Genomic DNA, 26,244 nt, shown 5'->3' with positions numbered 1-26,244 from the left:
CCTAACGCCGAATCAAACACAATAATGCTGGTATCTCGGTTAATTCGGGACTGTTCTTAGTGATACCAAGGAGTGAATGTAGCCTGATCAACTACATTCTCTCCAAAGTAAAACTAACACATGTCTTGATGAGATCGGGATAGCTAGGGAACCTAAAACTATACCCTTTATCACCAAAAAGAGAACGTTCGCTTAGTCTGTACAATAGTCATAGCACCTAGGAATAATGTTAGCATATTTACATACTCGCGCAGTTACTGGTGCAACATTTCGGCATATGACCTCGACACCACCTCCAGACGCAACTCATCGCGGTTAGGGATAGACTTATCATAGTAGGTCATTAGGAACTATGCTATGTACTCCGGCTCTATGTTTAAGTGACTACACTACTCATAGAGCCGTTATGCTGTCGAATTAGTGTCACTTATGTATGCTCTTACGAGCAAATTTTCCTGTGTTAAATGCAGATAATATTAATGAACTTTTATGTGTTTTGCTATGATATTACCAGTTGTTATGTGTTGAGACGTTATGATTGTATGCCCGATGGTAGTAATGTTTAGGTTCGTACCATACACGTAGTTAGTAGGATCGCAACCTCATAGAAATCACGTACACTCAACATCTTTCCGTTTCATGACAGAAAGATGCCTCGCCGAGCTACTCGCGGAAATCCTGAACCAACCCCGCCCGAAGTTGACACCACTGCTTTCCAGGCAGCCGTGTCTGCTGCTGTCACAGCAGCTATGGCACAACTTCACCGAGGGAACAACGGAGGAGGCAACGGGCAAGGATCCGGAAGTTCGAACAACGGGACGAATCAAGGACCCACTAAAACGTGCACCTACAAGGACTTCGCAAACGCTAAACCACGGACTTTCAACAGCACTGGAGGGATGATCACTCTGAAGCGATGGATCGAGAAGGTAGATTCGGTATTCGAGATATGCGATTGCCCCGAGCAGATGAAGGTGAAGTTCACGGCCTGTACTTTTGTGGACCAAACACTCACTTGGTGGAACGGACACGTGAAAGCTATGACGCTCCCTGTCGCCAACTCTATCCCCTGGGCAGAAATGAAAGAAATGTTAATGGCTGAGTACTGCCACCGAGGCGAAATACAAAAGATGGAGCAGGAACTATGGAACCTCACTGTGCAGAATGCGAACATCGATGCCTACATATCGAGATTTAGCGAACTATCTCTGTTGTCCCCGGGTATGATCACATCAGAAGGAAAGAAGGTTGAACGATTCATCTGGGGACTGACACCTCCCATTCAAGGGAATGTGATAGCTGCGAACCCTGAAACGTTTGACGGTGCGAAGAGATTGGCAAAGAGGTTATATGATCATAACAACAAGAAGGGCGAGAAGCCAGTGGAGACTGAGAAGAAAAAGGAGGGTGATGGCAAGAAAGGGTGGAGCAACAAGAGAAAGGGGCGTCAGGGCCCCGAGGCCTCTAAAAAGCAGCAGACAGTGGCAGTTAACGCTGTCACCGCACCGGTTCCAGCCACACCACGTGCTCCAGCCTCAGCTGCTTCAAATGCTTCAAGACCCTATTCCGGTAATCTCCCCAAATGCAATAAGTGCGGCCTCCATCACCACGGCGAATGCAGGGAACTCCATTGCACCAGTTGCAACCGAAGGATACACACTGCAAGGTTCTGCAGGACATACCCTCCTCAGAACCAAAGTCAGGGAAACAACCACAACAACAACAACAACTACCGCAATAACAACAACACCAATGCCGGCGGCAACAATGCAGGGCCTAGCCACACCTGTTTCGGGTGTGGAAGGACGGGGCATTTCCGCCGAGATTGCCCTAACAACAACTCAGGAAACAGAGGAGCGGGAAGAATGCTGACTATGGGTCAGAGTGATGCAGTTCAGGACCCCGCAGTTGTGACCGGTACGTTCCTCCTAAACCACACTTATGCATGCATCTTATTTGATACCGGAGCGGAGCGAAGTTTCGTAAGCAAGAAGTTTAGATATTTATTAAAACAACAACCCCAGAAGCTAAATGAAACCTATACGGTGGAAATGGCCAATGGGAAAACCGAATCCACTGCGGAAATCTACATCGGATGTACCCTAACCCTCAACCAACACGTTTTTCGAATAGACCTAATGCCAGTATCAATTAGGAGTTTCGATGTGATTATCGGCATGGATTGGTTAAGCCCCCACCATGCTGAGATTATGTGCCACGAGAAGGCCGTTCGCCTTCGTCTCCCAAATTATGAAACCCTAGTAATTTACGGGGACAAACCTAGCACGAATCTTCGTCTTATCTCGTGCATCAAAGCACAAAAACATCTGCGAAAGAACAATTTGGCGTTCTTGGCTCACATAGTGGACAAAACCAAAGAAGAAACTAACATTCAAGATATTCCGGTAGCGTATGAATTTCCGGACGTGTTTCCTGAAGATCTTCCAGGAGTACCCCCAGAGAGACAGGTTGAGTTCCGAATCGACCTCGTTCCAGGAGCAACTCCTCTCGCTAAATCACCATATCGGTTGGCTCCTGCTGAAATGCAGCAACTGTCCAGCCAACTCAGTGAGCTTCTGGACAAGGGATTTATCCGACCTAGCTACTCGCCATGGGGAGCTCCGGTGCTCTTTGTCAAAAAGAAGGACGGATGTTTCAGAATGTGCATCGATTACAGAGAGTTAAATAAACTCACTGTTAAAAATCGCTACCGACTCCCACGAATCGATGATCTATTCGACCAGCTCCAAGGAGCTAGCTATTTTTCTAAAATAGATCTACGGTCCGGATACCACCAACTCAAAGTCCGAGAAGAAGACATTCCAAAAACCGCTTTCCGAACCCGCTACGGACATTATGAATTCGTCGTAGTGCCCTTCGGTCTAACAAATGCACTTGCCGCATTCATGGACCTAATGAATCGAATCTGTCGACCGTTCCTTGACAACTTCGTCATTGTGTTTATCGATGACATCCTCGTCTATTCTCGAAGCAAAGAGGAGCATGGCCAACATCTCCGACAAGTCCTAGAGACTCTACGATCGGAAAAGCTTTACGCCAAACTCTCCAAGTGTGAGTTCTGGCTCCGGAGCGTGAATTTTCTAGGCCACGTAGTTAGCCAAGACGGAATTCATGTGGATCCCTCTAAGGTCAAAGCTGTGGAAGGATGGGCAACTCCGACTACGCCCACAGAAATTCGTCAGTTCTTAGGCCTAGCAGGCTACTATAGGAGATTCATCCAAAACTTCTCTAAGATCGCCAAGCCGCTTACCTTGCTTACGCAAAAGGGCGTGCCATTCAAGTGGACAGCTCGACAAGAGATTGCGTTTCGAACCTTGAAGCAAGCTCTCTGTAGCGCTCCTGTACTATCTCTACCTGAAGGAACGGAAGATTTTGTGGTCTACTGTGACGCGTCGAATCAGGGCTTAGGTTGCGTTCTCATGCAACGTGGAAGAGTGATAGCATATGCGTCCCGCCAGCTAAAGACGCACGAAGTAAATTACACGACCCATGACCTAGAACTGGGAGCCGTGGTCTTCGCTCTGAAAATCTGGAGGCACTACCTGTACGGTACAAAGTGCACCATCTTCATGGACCACAAGAGCCTCCAGCACATCCTGAATCAGAAAGAGCTGAACATGAGACAACGAAGATGGGTGGAATTACTAAACGACTACGAATGCGAGATCAAGTACCATCCAGGCAAGGCCAACGTGGTAGCTGATGCATTAAGTCGGAAGGAGTACTCTAATCGCCGTACGAAAACGCACTCGATAACCATTCAGTCTCATCTGGCCACTCAAATTGCATCAATCCAGTCGGAGGCTATGAAAACGGAAAATAGAATTAGCGAGGCATTGCGCGGGATGGAAAAGAACCTTGAAGCAAGGGAGAATGGGGTATACTACTTCACGAACCGTATTTGGGTCCCAAAAATCGGAGAATTTAGGGAGACTGTTATGAAGGAAGCCCACAAGACACGATACTCCATTCATCCTGGTTCGGACAAGATGTATTTGGACATTAAACAACACTATTGGTGGCCTAACATGAAGGCGGAAATCGTGACCTATGTTAGTAAGTGCCTTACGTGCGCCAAAGTAAAGGTGGAGTACCAGAAACCTTCAGGATTGTTACAGCAACCGGCAATCCCTGAGTGGAAATGGGAGGGGATATCTATGGATTTCGTGACCAAGCTGCCCAAGACGTCGGACGGACTGGACACCATATGGGTAATAATCGACCGACTGACGAAATCTGCCCATTTCCTGCCAATCAAAGAATCCTACAAGATGGAGAGACTGACACGTTTGTACCTACGAGAAATCGTAAGACTCCATGGGGTGTCAAAATCTATCATCTCGGATAAGGACAGTAGGGTCACATCGCGCTTTTGGCAATCACTCCACAAGGCAATGGGAACTCACCTCGACATGAGCACCGCATATCACCCACAAACGGACGGTCAAAGCGAACGAACCATTCAGACGCTTGAAGACATGCTTCGTGCATGTGTGATAGACTTTGGAAAGTCTTGGGATACCCACCTACCGTTGATTGAATTCTCATATAACAATAGTTACCATTCGAGCATCAAGGTGGCTCCTTTCGAAGCACTATACGGGCGTAAATGTAGATCACCGTTATGTTGGGCTGAAGTAGGTGACATCCAGCTAGCAAGAACACATACGTCGGACAGGGCACTAACAGGACCGGAGATCATTCGCGAAACCACAGAAAAGATCGTTCAGATCAGAGCTCGATTACAAGCATCGCGTGACCGACAAAAGAGCTACACCGATAAATGGCGAAAGCCCTTAGAATTCCAGGTCGGTGATCGAGTACTATTGAAAGTCTCACCCTGGAAAGGGGTTATACGTTTCGGAAAGCGGGGAAAGCTGAACCCTCGATACATTGGACCTTTCGAAATTGTCGCCCGAATAGGCCCAGTAGCATACAGACTACAACTACCCGCGGAGCTAAACGGTGTACACCCCGTGTTTCATGTCTCTAACCTAAAGAAGTGCCTATCAGACGAAACCCTTGTCATTCCTCTTGACGAAATCGAAATCAATGAGAATCTCCTGTTTATCGAAGAACCAATCGAAATCATGGACAGGGAGGTGAAGCGTACTAAGCAGAGTCGCATCCTGATCGTGAAGGTATGGTGGAACGCAAGGCGTGGGCCAGAATTCACGTGGGAGCGCGAAGATCAAATGAAGCAAAAGTACCCTCACCTATTCTAGCATTCTCAAATCTAGCTTTCAAACAGAATTTCGGGACGAAATTCCCTCTAACGGGGGGATGATGTCACAACTGGAGATTTTGTGTCATGTAATCTATACATTCAAGCTAATGTGAATCAAAAACTTAAGAACATGTGTAACACCTATGATTATGACTTCAAAAACTTCAATCAAATACATCGTGCAAGTACTACAAATAGTCATCAAACAATTGGAGACCCTAGAAGCCCTTGTTTAAGTCCACTTTGGACTAGGACTTCCTTGTAGGATCCAAATGGACCAATAAGCTTCCAATTGGACTATCATGGGCTTAGAACCCTAATTGGGCTCTAATTAGACCCACACTAATTTATTTCAACATTTTGGGCCATCTTGGGCCTGGAATGGAATGAAGTAAAAGCTTTGATCCATGAATACCCTAAACTAGTCCAACAAAAAAAAACGGAAAAATCATACTATATTCTTTTATGATAAAATTCACCCAAACTAACTCTAATATTGGGCTTAGGAGCAAAAGGCCCAAATTTCTTTTTTTGCTTCCATGTTTTCGGCCCAAATCAAGCCCAAGAGGAGAGTTGACTTTACCATTGCCACCTCATTTTTATTCATTGGATATCCATGCATTATATCTCATTCTTCCATGCAAACATCACTTCAAAATCACTTCTCTTCTCTCCTCTCTCTCACTCTCGGCCATACTCAAACACACACACATTCACAAAAATCTCTCAACTCTCTCAAGAAAACTCCTCCCTCCCCACTCAAAAATCTCGAAATTTAGAAGCTTCCAAGTGGATCTTTCAAGCTAATCATCATCTTAGGTAAGTATTTACTTATATCCATGATCTAGCTATTTCATTCCATCAAAAACCTCTTCTAAATCTATTCCAACTTGTGATCATGCACCTTAGAAGTCACCAAACTCGAGATCTACCAAGGAAAGGTGCTAAGGCCGAAAATCACTTCATTTCCTTTCATCTTTTCTTCAAAAACCGAAAACTTCAAACAAGGTGAGCTTCATACCCCCTATTTTCTGTTTTTATGAGTTTTGTGGGGGGGGGGGGGGGGGGAATACAAGTGAAAGTGTAGATCTATATGTGTTTGTATGCTTTGTATGATTTCCATGCTTATATGTGTGCTTTTGTGTGTTATAATGTTGGATCTAGCCATAAAATCCCTCAAAATCGAGATATACCTTATGTTAAATGATTTTAGCATCAAATATATTTCTACATACAAAGTGTTTCTAGAAAAATAGCTAAATGGCTTAGTAACAATTTCTTTGGGCTAAAAACACAATTTTTGGACCTAAAATGTGAAAAATACAAAATTAAGGGCCCAAATTGACATATCACGAATTCTGATGGATGAGGTGTGTCAAAACAGTTTCAATAAAACAATTACTGGAAATATACTCATTTAGGGGATTAAAAACATAAATTTCAAGCTTAATGGGCTAAAAATGACATTTTCGGCCCAATGAGGCCCATTATGCGAGATTTTCTGTTTTGGAGGGCCAAAACTGTATTTTTCTGCAAAACAGTGGACTATAAGTGTTCCAAGTCCTTTTCAAAGGTTTAAAATACTTTTTAAATTTAAAAAGGACCAAAGTTGCAAAAATTTTACAATTTGGGCCAAAATTGTCAAAATTGCGAAAAAGAAGGGTTATAACCGAGAAAACTGAAATTACAAGGACTTAAACTGTTTTCTATGAAAAATATGCTGAAAAATATTAATTTCAATAATTTTTGGTGTTAAAATGTCAAGAAAATTGATTTAAGGACCAAACCGGAAAGTATTTAATTAAAGGGTGAAAAAGTGAATTTTACAAACAATGAGGGGCTGAAAACAGAAAACTTCCAAGGCTTATTCAATACATGCAATTTGATCAAATAATGGCACCGCGACTATCGACGAAATACAATAGATTACAATACCAAAAGTCGTTGTTAAACGAATTGGTTCGGTCTCGAACCAATAAAAATCTGAAACTACTAACACTACGACACTACGATTCATACAAGTAACGTTTGGGAATTCAATATACATGCGAGTGTGCACAGACGTCTACGCACCATCTTTGGGCCCCAAAAGTGTAAAATCTTGTTTGTTAGGCCTAGCTAGCCCAATGACCTGATCTTAAGGCCCGAAGACCTCTATCTTACGAAGTGTTGGGTTTTACCGATCTAACACAACGTAAAAGGACTTTCAATGGCTTGTATACTACTGGTCCCCAAGGGTCCTTAGGTATTGCTAGTAGAGTCTACATTTCATGCGAGGCGGGTCTGGGACCCCTCGTACTTTTTTTATCCCCAACCGGATAATGGAGTCATCGAGGCCTTCGTGTCCTCTTTCTCTTCGGATGTGGGACTACACGTAGTCAGGGCGGTTGGATAAGGTGATTAGTAAGGACGACGCCTACGGGATCGTTAGTATAGCTATAAACTAGTCGTTTGTGTAATGCGTGTTTGTAGCAATTAATCATGCTCAAAAATAATCCAACGTCGCCTGGTATTAACAACTTCACACGTTGCAATGGTTTCAATGTAAATTCATGGAATTCAAAGAATTAGGAAAACATCGGGTTTTCCTAGGGTTTTCAATACATACGGATTCGAAATGCATACAATTTTAATGAACAATTTTTACAAGTATAGAAACAAACAAGCATACCTATGGATCTTCACAAACGTTTTCAAAAGCTTTTCTTTTGCAGAAAATATCGGATTTTCTGGTGGTTTTCAAACGATACGAAACATTGTTTTTCTTCAAATACAGCTTATGAACTCACCAACATTTCACATGTTGACGTTTTTCAAAATACTTGTATTCTCAGGGAACCAGTGAATCAAAGGAAATCATGTTCAGTGATGGCTAGCAGTTTATTTATGTACGAATCAAACAATTTATTTTTGGGAATGTAATGTTTAAACAATGTACTTCATGTAAACTTTACTGGTTGTACTATATTAATGCATGGTGACGAATGTTGTTACGTTTCATATATATTCAATGTTATGGTATTCAATTGAGTCACGACAGCCCCCGAACGTTTCCGCCGCCTGGTTCGGGGGTGTGACACATAGTTTTGATACCATATTAGATTCATTTATTCTTGTGTTTCATTTTGCGTGTTTTGACTTCCAGAATAAACTAGGTTATTCTTTCTGAATGACTAAGTTATTCAAATCATCCACAGTCGGTCATATGTTGGAAGTAGATACAAATCAAGACTGTCATGGGTTGGGCTTGTAGAGGTCTAAGATGTTAGACAAGGTGGTGCTACAACACTCATGAGTGCTCATAAGTTCTGAGTATTAGATTCAACCCGCGCTCATTGGAATCACTTCATGGATTTTATCACGAGTGATCATGAGACAATAATATCTTATATTCTTCAAACCTAGAGATATGAGTTGTTAGTATGAGTTGGTTGTACATTGATTTCACGAAAACACATTGGTAACTCGATGTTATAAAACGTGCCTTTATGTATGATTCAACAAGTAGTAAAACAAGCCATATGAGTCGAAGTTTATCCATTCCTTTTACCATCAGGGATAAAAGCGATATATGTGGGCCCCTTGATGATTTAATGATGATACATGTGTGTGCTTGGCCAAGCCAGGGCTGATTTGATTTGTTCAATCAGTCAGTCATCACGAATCGGAAATCGGGAAACAACAAATGGACAGAGAGAATGATTGATAATCCATGTCTCAGTCCATATGATATCCTGAATGGAGGAATATATGATCACTTATCTAATGGACAAGTCATTGACAAAGGTCAGAGATCATTGACAAGGTTAGAGTTCGACGGAAGCTTTTGAGAGCTACGATTGCCAGTCGGTTCTTGAAGTCATACTTGGAATAGTAGTTTTAGTCTTATCCAAGTGGGAGACTATTGGATTAATGCCTAAGTCCATAACTATAATTGGTAAGACTTGACCCGACCCGACATGGTCCATTTGGGTTGCATGGCATCATGCACTTGGATAGACTATAATGAGAGAAATAACACTTAAGGTTGATTAATATATTATAAGTTCTAATATATTAATAAGATTATTTAATTAGTATTGATCAAGAATTAATCTAATATTAATTAAGTGATCAAAAGAAGGCTAATTAAATATATGGGTTGATTGTGTAAATCATCCATACTTATATAGTGGGCTAATGCTCCATGGATTGTCAAGTTGGGCTAAAACCCATAAGATGTTCCATGGATGCTCCATGGTGTATTTGAACCATGGATCCAAAGAAATGGAAAGCCATGACAATTATGGTTTACCCTAGTTGTAACAACTATATAAGATCACATTCTTTGGGAAAAATCGGCCATTATGTGTGGAAAAAAGGGCTAGCCGATTTTCATGGAGTGTTCAAGTTTCTTTCAAGTTATTCCAAATGTATTTGGTGTTGTGTGAACCATTTGAGGTGTCACACTTGAGGCACTAGGCACTCAAGCTTCATGAAGATATTCTACATCAAAGAGGTATGTATTCTATCTTGTTATATTCATTGTTTTGTATGCTAGATTAGGATAATACCTTGGATGTTCATATTTGTATGTATAATAGAGAAAAACATAGATCCAAGGTATTTAGGGTTGCATGTACACTGAGGAGTGTTAGAATGCTCAAACCCCAACACATACCCTTCCAGGTTGAGACCTTCAGTAGTACACGGTCTCCAACATAGGAACTTTATACCTTCTGATAGAGAATAATGCAAGACTTCTAGATCCAAGCTTGCTTCTAGACTCTAGCTTCAAAGCTTCATCACCACCTTCTTCTTCCTTTGAAACCACAAAAACACACACTCAAGCATCAAAATGCAACAATGGAGCTAGGGTTTGCAAGAGAAGACGTTTCTAATGACGGAGGCTGGAATGGGGTGGGGAAATGGGACTAAATGTTCAATATATAAGGTCTAAACCTTCAAGATTAGGGTTTTTGTCCGGACAGAGTACACCCATCGTACGCATTGTACGTCCAGCGTACTCCTAAAACGACGTTGTTTCTTTTAATGCTCCTTATGCCTAGCGTACCATGTAGTACGCCCAATGTACGTGTGTCCGATTGAAAATTACAATAATGCCATTATGGGCCATTTTGTACTCTTTCTCATACACGGGGGCCAAAATGCAATATTTAATAATAAAAAGGATTGCAATTGAAAATACCTCAACCTCGGGATGTTACAGGTTATATTTAGAATGAAAAAAAGGTTAGGAACGTGAGAATGATTTTGGACTAATCGTTTATCTAGGGGTAAAATCAGAATTTTACTATCTTATCAAATATTAATTACACATTGGAAAGTCAATGATTTCTATTAAGTAGAAATGTAACTGACCTTTTTTTTTTCCACGATTATTTCCTGATAATTAAAAAATGTTTGGTATACAAGATACTAGGTTATAACCCGTGGAAACCACGGTTGTTATTTTTATAATCATTATATAGACAAAAATTAAAATATTTTATCAACAAAAAATATGGCGTAACTTTGATTTTAAGAAAAATAATGTGAAGTTTTATAAATTACAACAATGTATTTTCAAAGTACATTGCTATTAGTTGTAAAATTCTTTTAGTTAAAAAAAGGACAACAATATAATTTACGTTGTTATATTAGCCAAAATTAGTACTAATTTTATTGAAAAAATGAAAGGGGTAAAATGGTCATTTACTTTCTATTTGTGTACAAAAAAATAGTTATGTGGGCAAAACAGAAATTACATAACACATTCATAGGCAAAACAAAAAATAGCCATGTAGTTTCATTGACAAACCAAAAATAACATTGTACTTTTTAAGGTTAAGAAGTTATTTGTAAATTGAAACTACAATTATGAAATTATATTTAAAAAGTACAATGTATAAATAAGAATAATGTGAAACTAAGACATTTGTACTTGTTACTTTGAAAAATACATAAGTTCATAAGTTGAACACACTAGGCAAATAATCAAGCAAATAGTAAAAGAGGTAATTGTAAAGTATTGCTAATCAACCTAAAAGTAGCATAAATTAAATCAGATACAAAAAGTCATATGTTGTTGTATTTAAACATATAATTTTTTTTAATGTTCTTCTAATTTTTCCTTATTAGACATTGTACTTTGAAAAAAAACCCCAAAACTTTGACACATTTGAAACTCAGTTTTTTGTTTAATTTTGAGTACATTTCTAAAATATGTTTTTTGTTTAATAGCAACCTAAATTAAAGCAATGTAAACTTATATTATTTTTCGTTTAATAGCATCATACTTCCTATTTATGTCATATTATGTGTATGTTTGTTGTAAATAAAAAGTACGTTGGTATAAATTGACTAATTTTGGAACTCACGATGACATACTATATAATTTTACATAAATAGCCCTATAATTTCAAATTTAAGATAATTAGCCCATTTTTTCCTAATAAGACATAAATGATACCTACTTTTCATTTATAGCAACCTACTTTCGTTTAATTGCATCCTACTTAATATTAATGTAAAGTTATAGCATCATTCCATTTATATCGTATAATAGAAGCCTACGTTTCATTTAATAACACCCTACTTTTCATATAAATTAAAATTTCTATATTACAATGCCTTATTTAAAAAAGTACATCTAACTACATAATGTGCAAAAAAAGTATAATTGCATAATAATACATATTTTGCATTTATGTTGCTATATTTTACTTAAATTTACATAATTACCCTTTTATTGCAAATTAATTGCGTTTGATTTCTTAAATTGTCTATATTACAATGCCTATATTATGGCATATTAGTTTTCATTGTTTTCGTCTAATCGCGACCTACTTTCATTTAATAACACCCAGATTTTAATTTATCTTAAAATTTTTATAGTAGAATGCCTTTTTGCTAATCATATTATGTTTATACAAAAAAGTAGTTTCATGGGAAAAATAGAAATAAATTAGAATGAAAGGCTTAAACCATAATGAGATAATGAACAAACTGCACAAATGTTAAATCATCCTCAAAATGAAGAAAGCAACTACATCATAGAATTAAAAATAAAAAATACCATATATTTAGCTAAAAGTGCATTGTTTTTATTAGGAAAAAAGCAAATTATATTGGTTCTTGGCCTATTTTTACCACTAAAACATAGGTTTCATAAAAATGACCATTTTACCCCTATCAAATGCGAAACATAAAATGCAATACTGTTATTAGCAAAAAAAATCAAATTATATTGGAAAAATTAGAAGGGGTAAAATAGTAATTTACTTCATAAAAATTTCCATTATTATAAAATATAACAATGTATGCTCAATATATATTTGATAGTACATTGGTATAACAAATAAATTAGAATAAAAGGGGTTAAACCATATTGATATAATGAACAAACTGCATCACGGACTAAATCATCCTCAAAATAAGGCAAATACATGTCATGCATATTGAAAAAAAAATAATGAGAGAAGTTATCTTTTAAAGGAAGAAAATTGTAGAATTTACTTTGTAAAAACATAAAGTTACAGAAATTACCCTTTTAATGCAAAAAATCAAAAATATTACACATTAAATAAAGGCACCGATTTAGTTCCTTTATAATCAAAGAAAATAATCATTCATTTATCTTTGTACAATAACTCCCGATAACAGGTGTAACATAGTTATGAGAGCTCTTATCATACTAAATGATGAGTTGATTATTTTTCAATTAAATTGTTTCTAAAAATATATTAACACAAAAATAGAACATTTGCAGCTTTAATTATTCAAAAATGAGCAACTCAATAACCTAATAAAATGACTTGAAAAAATAAACATAAAGTAATTAAAGGAAAGGATGGATCATATTTATGGCTTTTATTCTCTCTTGTAAAGAGAACTTTAATATCTGAGCTCATTACAATCCACTTGATCAAATGGGCCTTTAATCATCGCTTCCAATCTTAATTTCATAAAATTAACAGCAAATAAACAAACCAGATTTCTCAAACAGTCATCAGTAGGAGGTTTGTTATTCATTCATGAATTATGGGTATAATTAAACAGTCATTAGTATGCTCGTTTAACAGTCAAATTGACACAAAATATGCAATTTGGGAAAAAACGAAACATCGACATGAAATTAATCACAACGAACATTAAGAATAAGTATGAGTATTGTGATTCCATTCTTGAATTAAATTGGAATAATTAAACAATCATCATCATGCATAAATATAAACATCCAAATTGGATTGTGATTGAAAAACCATCAGAAAAAAGGGATCACTACATCAATTTATTACAGCCCTACAAAAAGATATGATTTCAGACGACTGTCACGGGATTAAATCCAAAATCCTTTTGTGGTTTCGAAATTTCTAAATTGAAAAGACACAAAACACGGATTGATAGGAAATAAGAGCCATCCAAAACAAAATAGTTTTGTCACCTATTTCGTCGAACACCTTACTTGCATATTCCAAATAACCGCAATTCACATACATATTGATTAGATGGTTGCTTACGTAAGGGTTGGACAAGGAAGACATTTCAATCGTTTTTGTCAAACATGTATCGATATATACCTAGGCTTTGAGAGAAGTAACCATGGCAAGCACGCTTACGGAAAGAAACCAACTTATGTTTATTGGATATGAGAGATGCTTTGAGCCTCTGGGATTTAGGAGGAAGAAAGATACAGGCCGACGTCGATTAATTGTTTAATTGATTACAAATTTTGGTCGAAAACGTTTTTCGTTTCCATATTTATCGCAGGTATTTTGGTATAAGATAAACTATTCAAAATTGAAATGCTGATTTATAGGGATATAATCGTCGATTTCATTAATGAGAAAAAGAGTGGGAAAACAATTGAGCAACGCTGGAGAAATTGCCACGTGGAAAAACATGGGTTTAAAAGGGTGACACGTGGAACTTAAAAGAGTCTTTTATTAAGATTAGATTAGATTTTCGGTTGTTTGCTAAGGTCAATGATGGCATATCCAATTTCATCATTTTGTAGCAGACAATTGAAAGAAAGACAATATTTTGATTATAAATACTTTAAGCATACTCATTAAGGAATATGGGAATTAATATATATGGCAGCTGCAACATGCACATGTCAAGCTATATGGTTGAAGAATATTTTGAGTGAATTATATTTCACATATAAAGATCTGGCTAAAGTATATATTGATAACGAATCTACAGTTTTACTTTCAAAGAATCATGTGTCATACAGTCGAAACAAGCATATCAACATAAAATCATATAAAAATATGTGGAAGATAGAAGATATTTTCACGAAGGCTTTGAAGGCACATAGATTTTTGAAAATAGTGAATTTAGTTGGCATGTGCAGTTGGGTTTGAGGGGAAGTGTTAGAAGTCGAACTCAAGTCGATCAAAGTCAACAATGAAGAAGGGGCTAAAGATAAAAATTAATAATGGTGACTAATATGGACACATGGCAGTTTTTGGAGAAACATGGGGTGAGTAAGACTATCATTAATTTCTAACATTTTTTTTTTAAACGGCAAACTATTCTACTCTAATCTAATCCTAGACACCACCTATGTTTCATAGTGAGACTTGAACCCATGACATCTCATTTGAGAGAGTCATTCCTTACCGCTAGGCCAAAGGCCCTTTGGTATCTCTCATTTCAACACTTAGCCATTAAGTTTTCTTAACTCTTAAGTATTTCACTATTTCCTTAGTTTGTTGTCCTATAAATAGATGTAGTGTGCTGTTGTAAAATGTATGAAGAAAGAAAGTAAGTGAAATACAAGATATAGAGTTGTAACTCTCTTTAAAAAATAAAGTTGTTCCTGTATGAGTAATTTTTTACTACCGTCATTGTTTTATAAATCCCAACAAACCTACAACTTGGGAAAATCATATCAGAAGCCAATTCCTAATGTCACTGGCTTCATTGCTATTAGTGGGAGAAAAATTAGAGTAAAAAAATGCATACTAGCAAGACTAAACCTTAAAAAGCAGTTTATGTCTTTCAATAAAATGAAATAAAACCTTAAGAAGCAATTATATATTTCAGTGTTAGTATAGCCTATAGGTTCAGGTCCCTTAAAAAAACACACACACTACTAACGTATGTATGTGAAAGTATGCTTGCAGAGAGAAAGCTCCTATATTTGAATGAAAAATAGATCGAGGTGCAAAACAAATGAAATAATACACCTATTTATAATTAAAATAAACATGAACATGCTTATCAACGTCATCTCCCATAAACTCGGTCTAACTTAACCATTTCTCATGTGCAACTTCTAAAATCATGGGTATAATCCCTTTATTTTAGCAAGGCGCGATCAAACACTTCTGGATCGGATCCAACTCATGACCCGTTAAACCAACCGAATAACCCAACATGGCCGTGTATAATGATAAGATCACTATATTATTTTGTAGTTAATATGTTTCGGTAATGACAAATCCAGGCTATTTTACTCTATGATTTCACAACAGCTATTTTCCAAGAATCAAACCATTACAATGTAGTTCACAACTTCCACTATATATGATCCCCATGATCTCAAATATATTATCAAATCAGTATTTCTCTATCCCAATAAGAATAATCTCTTTTCTTACCAAAAATACTACGCCCATATATGGCACTCATCAAGTCAAGGACAAGAGGGAACTGCAAGGTCGCAAACGAAGTAATTGGTAGGCATGTCAACACAGCTATAGGGATAAGAACCCTTGAGTGGCTTCGACCAAATACAAGATACAAAGTTGCAGCAAAAGCTACTATCATGGCTGTGGTTGAAATGAACAAGGTGGTCAAACCAATTATCAACTTTGTAGGCAACTTGAAGAGAAAGTCTTGCTCAGCAAAACGTGCAGTGAGAATCGACAAAAACATTAATAGTGACGTAACAGCTGCAAATAATGATATGGCATCTGATATTGCGAATATAGTGAAGGCGGTTTTGTAGGTAAAAATTGGTATTCCAGTATCCTGGTTGCTTCCTCCGGGAACTGTAATGGCTGCTGCAAACACAATGGTGATGATCAATGCATGCAGCTGTAATTGTATAAGACTTTGCAGTAGACTTCATCGATTTTTCTCCCTCAATCACCAAGTCTTTGTGCTCTCTAGTAAATACCATTTTTGGTGTTTCGCCGCTAGAGTTCTTTTGAATGATGCTTAGAGGACACACAAATCCTTCAACTTCCTACAAGATTACAATATGTTAACAAGGCTTAATAAACAAATGTTGATATTTAATCATCATGTATGGCGATTTTGAATCATAGAGATTCCTACCTTAAACCATAGTAGTTCTCGTTGTATCTGTAAAGCTGCCCCTGATATAAGATTCAGTTTAGTGGATGGTGCCAATCTTGCAGCCAAGTGCAATAGGTTATTCCCAGAAGAGTCTTTAATTGTTCGACATATATTCCTATGTTCGCTCATTTCATCAAGTAGGTTGTAAACCTTTTCTGATCGATTTATCAGAGCATATTGAATAACGTTGTGACCATCTTCATTCGCACTCATAATTGCACTTGGGAAGAAATACACAATACGTTGTACCACCTCATATGAATTTTGTCTTGCGGCTTCAAGAATTGGATTTGCATAATACTGAGGGAAAGAGCTGGGATGTTTTGTTTTAATTGCCAAACGGCATGCATCCTCTAATAGTTCCATAGCATCTTCATGAATTCAAACTCTCTCTTTAATAAATGGAGACACTGCAACATAAACCCAAATGAGCATCACACTGTTTGGTTTTCTTTATGTTTAAACATCATAACTTTCAAATATTATCTTAGCAAAGCGTTCTATTTAAAAAAATCAATCATATTTGCATATTGTTTCAAAAATCAACCAATTATAGCGTTTTTTGTGTTTTCTTTAAGTTACAACCATTTAACTTTCAATTTTTTCCCATCCCGGCATATTACTTTACTAATTATAAGCATCCACTCCAGGTGGTGATGTGGCCTGCTACAAATCAGGTCAAGCAAATTCCCGTGCTTCAAAGTTACCCGGATGGATCCTTAAGCTCTATGCTCTATTGGGTATTTGATGAAACCACAGCATCTACTGTCATCAAACTAAAGGAGGAATGCATTCGTTTGTACGATAGAAGGGATTTGTTCCTGTTTAGAAGATGGGACATTCATCATCTAAGCCATTATTAGATCGGAGTTGCTGATCAGATATTTGAGTCAGCCACGAAAGAATAAACCTCTATGGTTGCTGAGATTATAAACAAGCGAATGTGGAATGGAGCTATGGGGCAAGATGATGTGATGATTGTGGACAAAGATTAACTTCAAGCTAGCACCAAATCAAGAGGGAGATTGAAGGGTCTAATTAATGGTTTGGTCTAGGCTTTCACTATAATAGGTTCTTTAGTTTAATTACACATTTTTGGTAGTCTAGCTACGAGTTTACGGCCGTAAGCCTATTTACGGCCGTAAACCCAAGGCCGGCCCAGGTCCTTTATAAATAGAGGTGTACTAGGTTGTTTAATGGTTGTTGATGTCACAGGGTTTCGGCTGCTATTCCACAAGTTGTACCAGACGTTTTTGCTAATAGAAGCATGTGCAAGCTTGTTTAGATTCATGTTTCTATTTTGTTCTTTATTATTATCGATTGTTGTTATTGTTTGATCACTGGTAAGATCCGTTTCAGGACCTTACAGTACTGTAAACTATGATTTCACAATAGCTATTTTCCAAGAATGAAGGCATTACAATGTATTACACAACCTCCACTATGATTCCATGATCTTAAATATATTATCAAATTAGTATTTCTCTATCCCAATAAGAATAATCTCTTTTCTTACCAAAAATACTACGACCATATGTGGCACTCATCAAGTCTAGGACAAGAGGGAACTGTAAGGTCACAAACGAAGTAATTGGTAGGCATGTCAACACAGCTATAGGGATAAGAACCCTTGAGTGGCTTCGACCAAATACAAGATACAAAGTTGTAGCAAAAGCTACTATCATGGCTGTGGTTGAAATGAACAAGGTGGCCAAACCAATTATCAACTTTGTAGGCAACTTGAAGAGAAAGTCTTGCTCAGCAAAACGTGCTGTGAGAATCGACAAAAACATTAATAGTGACGTAACAGCTGCAAATAATGATATGGCATCTGATATTGCGAATATTGTGAAGGCGGTTTTGTAGGTAAAAATTGGTATTCCAGTATCCTGGTTGCTTCCTCCGGGAACTGTAATGGCTGCTGCAAACACAATGGTGATGATCAATGCCGCTGTAATTGTATAAGACTCTGCAGTAGACTTCATCCACTTTTCTCCCTCAATCACCAAGTCTTTGTGCTCTCTAGTAAATACCATTTTTGGTGTTTCGCCGCTAGAGTTCTTTTGAATGATGCTTAGAGGACACACAAATCCTTCAACTTCCTACAAGATTACAATATGTTAACAAGGCTTAATAAGCAAATGTTGATATTTAATCATCATATATGGCGATTTTGAATCATAGAGATTCCTACCTTAAACCATAGTAGTTCTCGTTGTATCTGTAAAGCTGCCCCTGATATAAGATTCAGTTTATTGGATGGTGCCAATCTTGCAGCCAAGTGCAATAGGTTATTCCCAGAAGAGTCTTTAATTGTTCGATATATATTCCTATCTTCGCTCATTTCATAGAGTAGGTTGTAAACCTTTTCTGATCGATTTATCACAGCATATTGAATAACGTTGTGGCCATCTTCATTAGCACTCATAATTGCACTTGGGAAGAAAGACACAATACGCTGTACCACCTCGTATGAATTTTGTCTTGCGGCTTCAAGAATTGGATTTGTGTAATACTGAGGGAAAGAGCTGGGATGTTTTGTTTTAATTGTCAAACGACATGCATCCTCTAATAGTTCCATAGCATCTTCATGAATTTGAACTCTCTCTTTAATAAATGGAAACACTGCAACATACACCCAAATGAGCATCTCAAACAAAGGAATAACTTTTGGTCTTTTTTTTTTTTTGGTAATACAATGATGGTACTTGATGATTCATCTTACCTAATATCCTACCGATCCGCAGTAAAAGCATAAGACAATATTCAGTCACTGCATTAGTCGATAGAATGTTTGTTAGATGGACCAGGTTATGATCGGAATGCGCAACCAACAAGTTAAAAATTGAAGGAAACATAGACTCATGACCTACCGATACAGCATGGGAGAATACAAAGCAAGGATACACATGGACTACATCTTTCCAAAATGTAAAAAATACAATCTCCACAGGTTTGGCAAGAGAAGACTCGTTGCTCGACCATATCAGTCCCTTCAGTATAAAAAGTGGATTACAAGAAATTCTGTTGTGACGCCCTATAAATAATTACACAATATGTAAAAGAACATGCAGAATCAAGTTAAAAATCAACAAACCTATATATTCTTCCAATATACTAAGTTCGCATGGGAAATTTTGAGCTATAACCATCAGCACAGCATCAGTATGCAATGTTTTGTAATGCTGCATCAGATCCTTCGCAAAGCCTACATATATTCCAAAGTCAGCCATTTTCGTTTAAGTGGGTAGTTCTTTTAACTATTTGAACTGGAGTCGAGCCGACACTTACCAAAATCTTTGGAGGAAATAACATTAACTAAATGCTCATCACCACTTGTGCCAGAAAACAGCGCATCCTTCTCTATGTCAGTATTAATGTATTTCAACAGTTGCTTAGACGTCTCGGTATGCATATTAGAGAGAGCTATGGCTAGTGGTGTGTGACCCTCGTTGTCCTTGGCTAACAACAAATCTGGGTTTCCTTGCACCAGTATGTCAACAGCTTCGGTGTTGCCAACTATAGCAGCAACATGGAGCAGTGTGCTTCCATCTGAATTTCTCACATCCAATAGCTGTGTGTTCTCTGGTATGACATCCAACAGTTGCTGCAAGAACCATGGCTTCTTGGAAGTACCAACTGCTACATGGAGCGCTGTGTTTCCGTTATTTGTGATTTTATTTAACACTGTAACTTCTCGTTCCCTCAAAACTATTTCAACACCAGTCCATTCTCCTCCGAGGGTAGCCTTATACAATTGTTTCTGATCCTCTGCTCTTTCTTGATCTCGTAATGTATCTAAATTTCCATCATGTTGTTATAAAGGTGATAACTAAAGACTGAATATATGTGGATCCTCTAATTTAATCCAAACATTTACACTCCACTCCCGAAAAGAAAACGGAAGAAAACAAAAGTAAGGAATTGATCTTCCTTTCCTTTCTCTCTGGTTCCTTAATTTCCGATTTAGGAAGATAGTTTATAAAGAAAATTAACTTGAATCTTATTTTCTTTTCTCTTCCTTTCTCTCGTTAAATGAAACTCGAGAGCAATCCGTTAGGGATTTCAAAGGATGAAAAAGAAAACCATTGACATACATACACACGCACATGCATCATGCACACATAGAGACATACATATAGGACTGTTCACTATTTGGATAAAACCGAATTGTCCAATTGGACAATTTGGATCGGACTATTTGGTTCGGATATTCGGATTTTTGGATTGGTTTTTAGCAAAACCGAATTATTATTTTGGATTTTGGATTGGTTTTGGTTTACAAAATAAAAACCGAATAGTCTAAAAAAACCGAATTGCAATTTATTATTTTGTTCTTTTTAATATATATCTTTAATAAATTATTCTTTTAGTATATTAAAAATTTCCATCTATTATAATACTTTAATATATACTTCTTATAAAAAAAAGATTGTCTATAAAGTAGTAAATTATAATATATTTTTCTTGATAGTTATTTATAAGTTTTAATTCACAACTAATTAAACAATATTTTTTTAGTTTATATTATAAGGTAAGTTAATACTAAAGTTATATATTGGTTGAAATGTCTTAATTTTTGAAAACCGAATTGTAAAAAACCGATCCAACCGAATTATAATTTGGTTGGATCGGATCGGATTTGAATTTAGTTTTGACTATTTGGATCTATGTTTTGAAAACCGAAATTAATTTGGATTCACTTGGATCGGATTAAACCGATCCATCCAAACGAACACCCTTACATACATACATTCAATTGCAGGCCTAAAACGGCTTATGGGCCGGGTCTAAAAGATTATTTTAACGGGGCACTCTGCTATACTTCATATAAACATCGTATGTGCATAGAGGTAAAGTCCACCAATCAATGGTCAAACAAGCTAATGCAAGTGTTAAGGGTTTTTAGGTCATTTTACATGTTATATCTTTGCAACAGATTTAGTCAGTGACATGGGAATTGGGAGAGACTTGCCTCTCAAAAGCCAGAACCCTTTGTTTCTTTTGATTTGAGTCACAATTTAAGGAATAAGAGTTTACAATTTAGCAATTAAACCCTAGGAACCCCACTGCTTAGACCATCTCCAATGCATTGAACTCATATGAGTTTATTGGATTGATACATATATATTTCACTCACTATACAATTTACCCATTAAACTCTACATTCCATTAAACTCTATAAAATTTAATGGATTGTCACATCATTTATCATTTTCTTTTTATTTATTATTATTTTTAAAAAATTAATTAGCATGAAATTAAAAATTAAAAACTACAATTAAAATTAACATTAATTAAAAAATTAAAATAAAAAATAATTTATATATATATATATATATATATATATATATATATATATATATGTGTGTGTGTGTGTGTGTGTGTGAGGAGAGAGAATATAGAGTTGAATAGGGATTGAACTCCCCATTCCATTGAATCCTAGTCACTTTCCCATAATGGGGATTTTGAGTTTAATGAGATTAAACTCCCCGTTAAACCCTCTATTGAACTCCCATTGGAGATGGTCTTAGTCGCAGTCGGGAATAGACGTCACAACTTAACACTAGACAGTCTAGACTCAACTCTTTTACATTAAAAGCTATAAATGCATCATCATATATGAGTGTTAGTTTAAAGATTTTACCTTCAACGACTAGCAATTCTGGTGGAACAACAGCCGGAGCATACATGGTCTCCAATTCATCCCATACTTCTTTTCCACAGAAGTCAGCTACATTTCTCTCTTGAGAGAGCTTTGCTTTGAGACGATCCACAACATAGGTGAGTGTTTGTTTAGAGAGAGCACCAAGAATCCAACCCTTCACCAGAGCATCTGATCTTCTCCACAGCTTGTGATGAGTTTGATGGTCTTCACCCACGTTCTCCTTCTCTGAAACATTATGACTGGTTTGAGGGCTGACATGTGTTCCATCAATGAAACCAAGCATACCATGACTCTCTAACAGACATAGCATTTGTGTTTTCCAAATCTCATACTCATCCCTTCCACTTAACTTCAAGGTAACAAAACTGGGGGTATAAACATTTGATGGGTGTGGGTATGGGTTTTCTTCACCAACTTCTAGTGTGACATGTGGAGTAGAGCTTGAGCCTGCCATCTTTGTATTTTTTTTTTTATTTCTTTCTTTCTTTAAATCCTGGTTACTCCTCTTGCATACATGTCTTATATAGGAAAACGGATTTGATTTGTGGTGCCCACAAAAGCCACTTTAACATGTGGAAAAAATATCTTTATTTATTTGAGTAGAAATTTATCAGTAAACTGTGTATAAGAACGTTTTCAGCAACCAACGTTTAGCTTGAAACATTGATCATTGAGACTACTTTCTTTGTATTTTTGGTTTGTTTCTGTCAATCCTCCTTCTATATTCACATGTTATATAAAGATAAAGTTGATTTGTGGTGCCCACAAAAGCGACTTTAAAATTGCGTCCTCCCCAAGTAATTCCCTCATATAATAAAAGTTTTAAGCAAAGAATATTTGTTACAAAAGTTGAGACGAATTTAATATGAAATTATTTATCAAAATATAATAGAAGTAACTGAACCTCATTCTTTTACTACAAAATGAAAAGAACGAACACCTTTGTATATGCAGTCATCTACCTGGAGTTCAAGCTTCTGCCACTGTGACATTTGAATTAGAGCTTATTGATATAAAGTTTACAAATAAGGTTAATATTGGAAGCTTGGTATGACAGTTTTACTAAATATGGATTCCCTGTTTTAAAATTCAGGGTGTTAATTAAAATATGAAATTCATGTTCCACTGTGATAAATAGCCTAAATCTTATTATCATAATTCCCTAAATTCTTCATCAAATTCGAAAAATAAGAATGAAACCGAACTCAAAATTAGTTAGGACTTTGAAATCATGGATTTCATATAGGAAACAGTTAATTACATCCCCAGTCCCCATATGAATATTCTTTTTCGCTTTTTACAAAATCAAGGTCAAAAATAAAATAATCATTCAAATGCTGATGAACTCGAATATATGAGTAGGGTTAGGTTCAGTAGAGAACTATAATTAACCAAAGAACCAATTTTTTTTTCAACTTTTAGAACTTATTTTTTATCAAAAAAAAAAAACTAAAAATACAGAAATTCATAACTTTTTATCATTTTTCCAATGATACAAAATTCGAATTTTTACGTCAAATTCACAATGTGAATCTTTGAAAATTCACAACGTGAATATGGATTCACACGGTGAATCCAAAAAATATTTTTTACATTCACAATGTTAATATACGAATTTAGATATTTTTAGATTTTTTTTTTCGATAAAAATAAGCTCTAGAAATTGAAAAAAAGATTTGGTTCCTTGAAGAACCGATGATTATGGTTCTCTATTGAACTTTTCCCTATATGAGTATTAGTTTGTAATTCAATTTACACTCATAGATAGAGATGGAGCAAACAGATAAGGAGTGTAGTAGAGCATATCTGAGAGTTCAAGAGGTGATGTCTGCAGTAATGGCGTCTTTTCTTCTTCTTCTTGGTTGTCTCCTGCAAGCAATTTTTCTTTATTCTTCCCTGTAAACATGTGGTTTTGTGTTTATGAAGATAAAGAGGTCCATGAATATCTAACCAGAGGTAGGTGCAACAAAAGACAAATATCTTTTTCTTTGATTTGCGGAGGCAAACAAAAGCAAGAAATCAATAACTTGATCAAATAGAGGTTTCTTTTCGTCACATTCTTGATTTCTTTAGATTTTTTCACAAGAACCTTATGTAATCAATGATATATTTACCCTCTCCATGTATCTGTCCTAATTTTTTGGAACAAAAACTGCAACCGAAAGTTCTTTAGTATACTAGAATGGAAATTGTGTTTGAATCGAAAACAAAAAAGAAAAAATAGAAAAATATCTAATTTAAATAGATTTGGTAATGAGTTTTTTTTTTTAAGAAATGAAATGTCTTTTTTAAGAAACTAGTTTTTTTAGGTGACATGGGGGCATAGGGCCGAGAGTACTATCACTACAAGAAAAGTCACTTTTAGTGACCAATTTTTTAGTGACGACTCAAAATCTAGTCTCTAAAACATTTATTAGTGACCATATATTAAGTGGTCACTGAATTTTGGTAGTGCTGTTAAAAAAATGACATCACTTTCACTAAAAATGATATCAATATCATAGTTTGATTGATGTAAAATACACCCTTAACTTTCAACAAGAGTGCATCAGGCCATACAAATCATTAACTTTATATAAATATAATAATTGGATGTTGACCAATCTATTTTCTTACTGTATGATAACAAAATCTTGCAATCTATTTGCTTACTGTAAAAATCCTAACTCAACTAAAGAGATAATCACAACCTGCATAACATAAACATCACTTGTTCAAGTTCATCAAACATATTCCCTAAAGGAAAAAAAAGCAATTGATAGAATCATAAAGAAATCTGAACACAAAATATTGAAGGTGTGGTTCTGCTGACTGCACAGTTCCATTCACTTGAAAAAATTGTTACCTGAGTAATATTCCAAAGTGTTTGAGCAGCAACTATAGTTTGAATAGATGATTGATATTTCTATAACAAACGAGGAGATCAAATCTTCCATTGAAATCGTTTTGCAGAGATAGAGAGGAGAGGATATATGAAACTAACGATGACGGAGGACGGCAACGGGGATGGAGGAGGGCAACGCTGGAGAAGGAGGTCGGCGTCTGAGGGGGCGTGATGGAGTTGTAGACTTGCGTTTGTTCAGTGCTGTTTCTTTTTTCTAAAAAACCACTTCTGACCACTTATTGTTGCGTCGCGTAGCACTCGCGTAGGAATTGGCCCTTTGCAGCTGTTTGTTTTTCAGAAGACTTCTAACTTAAAAACTGTTGTGTGTGTGTTGCGTGGCGTATCACTAGACCCTCTACTTCAAACCTCTTCATACCTTACTTTAACTTATTAAAGCAATCTACCGAGCATAAAAAACAAATAAAATTTTTGTTACATGCTACAGTCGTTTGGTCTCCATCTTCTGCTACAAAGGGATGCAGAGGTGGTCAACAAACTTCAAACATTTTCGCTTCGAAGAAACATATAACACCTTCATAAACTTGGCGATGAGGAAGAAGATGTGTAAAGGATGCGCATTTTGGAAGAAGGAAAAAGAATCAGTCAACCCTTTTTTTACTGCGGGCCGAATCAACTCTTTTTTATGGAATGAGTAGGATATGTGGACCGGGTCAGATACAAATCAAACAACCTGACCGAACCGAATCAGACAAAAACGTTTGGCCAGACCGATCAGCAACAAATCAAACAACCCCTTTGTTATTGGTGATTTTAGTGTCACCATGTCATTTTAAGTAATTGTAACTAACATGTGAGCTAAGGGGCTTCATGATTTATACTCTAATATATGTACGGGGGTTGTGCGAAGTGCATGCATGTATAAGATTGAGTCAGAAGCCGGTTCGATGACTAGTCGGGGGTCCGGGGTTTCCAAAGGGGCAGCTCCCCTTTGGCGGGGTCTAAGGGCAGCGCCTGTGACAACCCGCAATTTCCATTTGTACGAACTTTATCTATTCAATAGAAGCTAGTCCAGACTCAGTGATTTTCAGACTTTTCTGAATAAGTTTGTGTACATTAGGGTTTACGTTTAAGGAGATATCAGGAGAGTGGATGCTCCTGGTTTTGTGAAATTTGAGCATTCCAAGTTTC

General features: G+C 36.6%; 2 protein-coding genes and 1 non-coding gene across 3 annotated transcripts; all 3 read right to left on the bottom strand.

The window, feature by feature from the left end:
* Nucleotides 1–13,079: 13,079 nt before the first annotated feature.
* Nucleotides 13,080–13,183, bottom strand: LOC111876991 (small nucleolar RNA Z103). Its single transcript, XR_002845204.1, has one exon. It is a non-coding gene; the product is annotated as a small nucleolar RNA Z103 (small nucleolar RNA).
* Nucleotides 13,184–15,617: 2,434 nt separating this feature from the next.
* On the bottom strand, nt 15,618–16,909 carry LOC122196714 (uncharacterized). Its single transcript, XM_042899846.2, has 2 exons — nt 16,523–16,909; nt 15,618–16,430 (listed from the first exon to the last, which is right to left on the bottom strand). The coding sequence occupies exons 1-2, from the start codon at nt 16,907–16,909 to the stop codon at nt 16,083–16,085; spliced, it is 735 nt and encodes a 244-aa protein (XP_042755780.2). The 3' UTR covers nt 15,618–16,082.
* Nucleotides 16,910–17,927: 1,018 nt separating this feature from the next.
* Nucleotides 17,928–22,896, bottom strand: LOC111876983 (uncharacterized). Its single transcript, XM_023873538.3, has 7 exons — nt 22,191–22,896; nt 19,835–20,341; nt 19,641–19,751; nt 19,417–19,536; nt 19,269–19,316; nt 18,738–19,168; nt 17,928–18,645 (listed from the first exon to the last, which is right to left on the bottom strand). The coding sequence occupies exons 1-7, from the start codon at nt 22,663–22,665 to the stop codon at nt 18,013–18,015; spliced, it is 2,325 nt and encodes a 774-aa protein (XP_023729306.1). The 5' UTR covers nt 22,666–22,896; the 3' UTR covers nt 17,928–18,012.
* Nucleotides 22,897–26,244: the final 3,348 nt, after the last annotated feature.

Source organism: Lactuca sativa, chromosome 2 (genome assembly GCF_002870075.4).
Source record: "Lactuca sativa cultivar Salinas chromosome 2, Lsat_Salinas_v11, whole genome shotgun sequence".
Taxonomy (NCBI): domain Eukaryota; kingdom Viridiplantae; phylum Streptophyta; class Magnoliopsida; order Asterales; family Asteraceae; genus Lactuca; species Lactuca sativa.
The sequence above is the reverse complement of the archived record's forward strand: the minus strand, read 5'-3'. Positions and strand labels throughout refer to the sequence as shown.

Coding starts and splice junctions, on each gene's coding strand:
- LOC111876983 (XM_023873538.3), bottom strand. CDS start 22,665: ATGGCAGGCTCAAGCTCTACTCCACATGTCACACTAGAAGTTGGTGAA. Junction 20,342..22,190: donor AGAATTGCTAGTCGTTGAAG/GTAAAATCTTTA, acceptor ATGGAAATTTAG/ATACATTACGAGATCAAGAA. Junction 19,169..19,268: donor GCGGATCGGTAGGATATTAG/GTAAGATGAATC, acceptor TGTATGTTGCAG/TGTTTCCATTTATTAAAGAG.
- LOC122196714 (XM_042899846.2), bottom strand. CDS start 16,909: ATGGAACTATTAGAGGATGCATGCCGTTTGGCAATTAAAACAAAACAT. Junction 16,431..16,522: donor GAGAACTACTATGGTTTAAG/GTAGGAATCTCT, acceptor GTAATCTTGTAG/GAAGTTGAAGGATTTGTGTG.